We start from the raw sequence: 7,241 nt of genomic DNA, 5'->3' as shown, positions 1-7,241 counted from the left end.
TGGTGCAGGATCCTCCTACCCTGGCCTACACAACAACATCTAGTTTTTGCAATGATCTGCTGATCACCTCCATTTTTGTTTTCCTGTTGACCTCAGGTTTCAGGTGCTCTAGATGCAACCTCACAGTAAACCAGTGCAGTAAACATTGTGCCAGCATACCCCCTAAGTCCACGAAATTTTGACAGAATGATGGCTTACTGTTAAATAAACACCCTAACAATGATTTTGGATATGTACTTTCACCTATGACTGTACTTTGTGTTTTTTCCTAATTATAATCATGCAAATTTTCTATAATGAAGGCACTATGTGCCTAATTGGCCACTTAAGAAATAACAGACAGCCATTTCTTGTTTGAAACGCTATTGCTATATTTACACAACATACCCAGTAATTCTTTGTCAGCACTGTAACTCTCATGCCAGCTGTTCGTGTACTTTGCCAGCATAATGGAAAAACCAAAGTTATAAATACTAGTTACAAAATAATCTCACTGCTCTCAATTGGCACATGAAACAGGTTCAAACAGGAGGATCCACAATGTAAAGGGTCTGCAAGTATTTCTGTTATAGTTGGATGCTGGTGGGCTTTTTACCCACAGGCTTTTTAAGGTGTAGAGCAGAAAGTTTCCCAATTAGGTCCCCAAAATTGATTTTTTGGGATGCTGGCATATCCTCAAAACAGGAGTTGAGAAAACAAGCCCCTTCAATATTTTTACACAACAAAGAACATTAACATAATTAGTATTTAATGCACACTTACTTTTGAAGAGAAGTTCAGCAGTGAGCCAGTTAGACTGCCAGAGGTGCACTTTAAAATTAAATTGTGGTTGTGAATATTCTCCACATCTACATCCTCATTACTGCGGATCAATGATCTCTCTGAATGTGCAGATGTTTGCTGGTAGGCAACACAAGTCATGCCAATAAAGGTTGCCGGTTTGATTAGGACGGCCTCCAATGCAATATTAAGGGAAACCTGTCAAAACAAATTGAGGAGCTGGTCAGTTGCCAAAGATTTTAAGAAATTAACACTCTAAAAAGACTTTATTAAGGTACACTGCATGGACATCTGTTACTGAATGCCACTTGTTTCAGGGCTGCAAAACAAACAAATTATCTGACAAATTGCCATTTTTTTCAAGGAAATTAACAAAAAATTTGCATAATAAGCTAGTTTTTAAAATCAAAAGAATTTTCACAGTATTCTTCCACCTAATGTTTTACCATATTCAGTAAGCTTGATCTCCCCAAACCAATTTCTAATCCATTCAAATATCTCGCATTGATTCTTAGTAAGGCATATTCTGCTTGGCAAAAAAGCCACAACAAACCTGGACATTAAAATAAAATGAAAAAAAAAAAACATATGGTAAAAAGTTTTTGTATTAAAGAAAGACACTCCTATCTATAAACTATATTATGTATAAGGACAAAATATGATTTGACTTGTATAAGAGTGCTTTTAGTCTTAACGTATCACAGCATATTTATGTACTTAGAAAGCCTAAACCTATATAAGGCTATGCAGGCTCTTCCTTTTGGCCTTTGGGTTGCCTGTCTGACCTGATAGAAAGCCCAACAGACAACTGAAGGAGCACACACAGCAAGCTGACAATGCTGCTGCTAATTTCAAGGCTAAATGTTGTCATACTGATCAGAAATTACAGGATCTCCATGTAAAGAATATTGCAATAGATTCCTAAAGCTCAATTTTTTTTGCCAGCTTAGGAGGTACTTACCACTTCATACTATGATCAATTATTGGGAGATCAGAAATTCTCTGATTATAATACTATATCTATCAAAAATGTAATAAAATATTCAAAAATTTGTATAAATAAATGCATGATTGCTAAATATAATTTAAAAGCTTATTTTAGGTTTTATTTTTTTTTTAGAATTTTAATATTGTGGATATTTTTAATTTTAACTGTTAGACTGGATGTTTGGTGAATAATGTGGGGGTTCAGTGATCAATTTACCAGCACACAACTTTCACCAACAGGGAAAAAGGTGGCAATAGAAACCAAAATCCCCTTTAACTGGGTCCTTTATTTTTAAAGAAAACTTGATTTTTACTGACTTTTCCTCTTAAAACTGCAAGTGGACTATTCTTGCCAGGAAAACGTAAGTTGCCTATTGTTTTTAGAAGTCGTTCACAGTGCTGATTTTACAACTTTATATTTGAAGGCAATCCTTTTGATACTGGGGTGGGTGTTTTTTTCTAGAACTTTTTTTCCTATTGAACAGGTGTAGTTTTGTTTATGTAATAATTAAATGCATATGCATGCAACTGTTTTGGCCTTGATGCTAAGTTACTGAAGTCAGTCCAGGCAATCATCATTAAGCTAGGCCACCCAAGCAGCTTCAGGTACTCAGGGAGCATTCTGCTGACACATAGGGCCTGATTTATTACAGCGCCCCGAAGACTGGAGAGGATACACATTTTTATTGGTGAACCTGGGTGATCCCTCAAACCTGGAAAGGCTTAATAAAGTCATTTGCTATTTGTTAGCAAATGTCTTCAATATTGGACTAGGTCCATTTCATTTTTTTTTGGATCACCCAGATTCACTGATGAACGTGTATCTTCTCCAGTCTTGAGAGCTTTAATAAATCAGCCCCATAGAAAGGATTGGGGTGACAGGCAAGGCTTCCTATTGGCTATGGTTACTTTGAAGGGTCCTTGAGAAACAGAGCAGAAAGCATGTTGATTCTGCCTCTTTGCTTTAGTTGCCAGTAGAAGTGTGGGGGAAGGCCATGTGGCTTAAGTCTGAAAAGTTTCTTGTTTCCAAAAACAACCAATTAAACTGACCTTTCTGCAGTTCAGATTTTAGAATAATGAATATACATTTATTCATACATCAGCCTCATGTTTTTTTAACTGGTGCTCTCCAGTTCATAGGAACTTGCCGTTTTCTCACAATCCTAATGCTGAAACTGATGGGAAAAAGTATATCTGTTTTATTGTACCACCAACATTTATCATGCCGCTCAATCTACCGCATTGAAACCCAGCACCGGTATGGCAGCCTGCTTATAGTCTGACCCCTGGTAGGTAGGATTGGAATGTTTCTGAATTGTTTTAGACAAATGCAAACTTTAAGTATTTAATAAAGTCTCAGAGAGTTAGCATGAGCCTTCCAATATCACACTGTGCTGGGCAGTCTAAAAGGAGTAATCAATAAAAGCAGCTTCCATTTTCAAATTTATAATAATCCTCTGCAGATATGGCTGAAATTCTTTCAAAACAGATCCTCCGCTTGGCTACCTCTGCCCTCTTTTATCATAATCAAAACTAGACTCACAAATGGCTCTCTGTAGCATTATGATGTGAAAACACTTTAGAGGAAACTTACATATCATTATAGTCCAATTACCAGGTTAATTGATAGCAAGCACTAGTTAAATGACTTTGCTGAAAGCTGAGGTCAGCCAAGATATGGTTGAAGTCGAATAATGTAGTAAAGAATGATCTGTGCTGCTGATAAAAAAACATCTTGCATACATTTCCATTTTTTGCTTTTTATAAGGCCCTTAGGATCTTAATGAAAGAAACATCAGAATATTTCTGAAATAATAAATGAATACACCATCATGAAGGAAGGCTTCTTGTTTTACTAGAATAAATAAATGTATACAGCTATCATAATGCAGATACAGTAGCACCGGGGTGCAGATAAACAAGCAGTTCAATGTACTGGTAATAACAGCACTGCTGACAATACAGAATATTTTTACTGTATAATATGCCCACCAAAATGACAAGTATCAGCAAGTGAAGACAGCACAAAAAGAGAGAAATACATCCTAAAATTTTAAAGAATACAAAAACATATCTGTCAACAGTGATTAGGTATTGCAATAACATATCAAAACACATATTTTTTAACTGAGCATTTTTACATTATAAGTATTACATATGCTTAACAAGTAGCAAATGAGATTTACAACAGACCCTCAATGACTTGTGTAACCTTTAAAAGCAAAGAGAACAGAGACTGCTGATCCGGGGATTGACTCAGGGGGTCAGGAAGGATTTTGTTCCCCTGTTGTAGCAAACTATACCAGGGTTTTTTTTTGCCTTCCTCTGGATCAACTAAGGTTTTTATCTGGGATAGGTTTGTTTCCCTAGTGGCTGAACTTTATGGATGTATGTCTTTCTTAAACCTAACTATGTAGCCACAGGCAATCTTTAAAACAATCTTATAAATACAGCAGAAGCTGTTTTCACAGATGCTCAGCTCACCTTATTTCTCACTGCTCTCAATGCTTCTGCTGTGAAATTAGGGACAAATTGCACCACAATGCTTGTGGTTACAGAAGTCATAGAACTTGTTTTAAAGCTTATTTATTGCTTGTTAAGAATATAAAAAGATGTGAATGTCTATAGACTGACCAGATTCACACTACTCCTCAAATAGGTTGATGTATATAAAAATGTAGAGCAGAAGTAGAGCTGTACCCCCCTATCTATAAGATTACATTGGTCAATAACACAAGAAATGTAAATGATTAAGATTATCCTTTTATTCCATTTTTTTTAATATACATCACCAAGACTGGATAGCACTATAAATATTTAAAAAATATTTCTCTGCAATAACTTGTACAATTTCCTTACTGATTTTGGAACAATTGCGGATGTACTTGTAATGTCCACTGTTTTGCTTTCTATAGGATTCACTTTGGATGTTCTCTTTATGATCAGAAATTGATATGTTTCTTGTGTGTATATTTACCTCTTATTTGTTATCATTTCAAGGTTATTCTGGTAAAGATTTGTCCAAAGGTTGGACTACATGTAGATATCTATATTGACTTTAATAAGGACATCAGGCATCTTGGAGTTGGGGGGACATGATCTGCAACGAAGGTTTGAATTTACAATAATGACCACATTTCATGAATGTGGGCAGCAGTGCTTGAAAATCCAAAGGGTATCCTAGTTAGGTAAGTCAAGTTCACCATCTACCTGCTTATCAGCAAGGTTGATTGACAACTGTCAATATTACAGGGAGCAACTATGGATGTAAAATGATACTCAAATGTGCAATTACAACGTGAAGTTAATGAGGGCTGCACATAAAACCTTAAGCTTTTCACAGATTTCAGAGGGTGGTTAGACATGAACATCTGATATGACTATTATCAAAGCAAGTAAACTTCAGAATTCTGGGAAGCTCTGCATATGTTTGTGTTATGAAAATAGAGAGGGTCTGGAAAAGCAAGAAACCAAGGGTTGTCAGTGCCAAGTTTAGGAAGGGAAATAATATTGATCTGAGAAACAATAAAAAGCATACTTTGATGCAGCCTATAATTAATAAACAAGAGTTGTCTGATCTTGCTTATTTGGAAGGATCAGGTGAAAAATCATATCCATCGTGGCAGTTGGATGACTGCCAGCTTTGAAGGGGAACATTTATCGGACTGACTAAAAAATGTATCTAAAGTGCATTGTTCTCCCTGAACATAAGTGGTGTTGGCAGCATCAATCTGGGTTGCTCACCTCCTCCCCCTTCCCCTTTACATTGACAAACTTGCAATGTTTAAAAAGCCTTACATTTACTGCAGTGCTGAAAAGATTTATTGCCTCCAGAACAATTAGTTCAAATCTGTACATCAGAGCACCATCTAAGTCTAAGGACAGCTCTAGATTGTGTGAACTGCTAGACCAGCTAGTAGAACAAGGACAATACTGTGTCTGTTCTAAAGTTCACAAAAGGGAAAAATCATCAAAGACAAGGAGGACACAAAAGAACAAATAACATTATAACCTATAAGAAGAAATAAGCAGAGATGAGTAGATGAGAGTAAAAACAAGACACACAAGCCAGGTAGTCTGAAAGTGAATTATTGGTTCTGAAGGCAGTTAACAACAATTACAAATATACACCCACTGGGCTGACCACCCACTTCAAGTATGTGGCAATAAAAACATTTGCTCAAGTCATTCATACATGTTCCAATTCTCCATCAAGTGTATCTCAAAAATTATTTAAGTAATATTTTGTTGAGCAAGTAATTGGTGGGTAGTAAGTCAGTAGGGGCCCATGCAAAGTCTAATTCAAGTCCTTCTGAAGACAGATTTCATGTGTATGGAAATGGTATAGTTGAAAATTTTGAATTTCTCCCAAAACATTGGCTGTTCTTTTCAAGTCATCATTAACCTTTTCATGTTTATAGGTGATTGAATGTCCATTATATATCCAGAAAAAATGTCCAAATTTTACATACTTTTTTAAACTGACAAATAGATATTTTTTGCATTTTTTGGATATTTTACACAAATTTCTTCTTACTTTATTTACTTCTGGTAAAGAAAAAAGAATCCATGATGGATTTACCTCTTTTTCGTAGTATTAGTAGTATTTGTTTGCCAGCCCATTTGAGAAACAAACATATACAAGATGTAATGCACTGTATAGTATTTTTTGGATGTTTTCCTATTGCTAAAAAAACTCTTTCTTGCATTTTGAACTCTGTATCAAAAGGAGTTCATGTACATCTCTTGTGTACATGATGTACATGACATTTTTGGAAATCACACTGATTGGTTCCGAAACCTTAGTGAGAAACCAACACTGTCAGGTGACAGAAAGGAGCATGCATAGTTGTGCATGTGTACTTCCAAATTAGAAGACAGGTTCAATTTCTCTCAGTACAGGTCCAGAGAATGTTATTCCACAGACTTTGGTTGAAAAAAGTAATGCATCCATACTTCTAACCTGGATCAGCAAAAGGCATAAGCTGCAAAAAGTTCTATATGATGTTGAAAAAATGTGGGCTCTAGGTTTAAATGCCAACACTGCTTGTAACTAGTTTTAGTTGTATATGGCTATTGCCAAGTTTAAATGAGATGTTTGCTTTTTAAATTTTTGTGAGGCTCCAGTAACAGGAAATATCCATTAGCTTTCATTAAATAACAAAGGTGCAAAATGACAATGTCAAATTTCCCTTTTTTTGAGGATTTTGTGTAACATAAAACAATTAATTGTTGAGTGCAACTGAATGATATATTGAAAAAAGCCTAGTAATAGAGGGATTATTTGAAACTGCATTTAGGAAGTCTTATCACCAAAGATCTAGCAATTAAACTGCTGGCATTGTGGAACAAAAACAACACATTTGAATGGAGCTGGCCAGAAAATATCTGAAAAGAAAATGTTTTATCTCTTTTATATCCAAATCAACCTTTCAATTTACTAATTTTTGGAAACAAATAGAAGATATGATGAT

At 35.4% G+C, this 7,241-nt stretch overlaps 1 protein-coding gene across 1 annotated transcript in view; it reads right to left on the bottom strand.

Moving 5' to 3' along the window:
* LOC140339231 (adhesion G protein-coupled receptor A3-like) overlaps positions 1 to 7,241 on the bottom strand; it is a gene marked incomplete in the record, with an annotated part of 362,860 nt that overhangs the window by 244,519 nt on the left and 111,100 nt on the right. The window contains 1 exon segment of the mRNA XM_072423819.1: positions 763 to 978. Coding sequence (XP_072279920.1) covers positions 763 to 978 — 216 coding nt within the window.

The sequence above is a fragment of the Pyxicephalus adspersus genome, chromosome 10, assembly GCF_032062135.1.
Source record: "Pyxicephalus adspersus chromosome 10, UCB_Pads_2.0, whole genome shotgun sequence".
Classification (NCBI taxonomy): domain Eukaryota; kingdom Metazoa; phylum Chordata; class Amphibia; order Anura; family Pyxicephalidae; genus Pyxicephalus; species Pyxicephalus adspersus.
The sequence above is the reverse complement of the archived record's forward strand: the minus strand, read 5'-3'. Positions and strand labels throughout refer to the sequence as shown.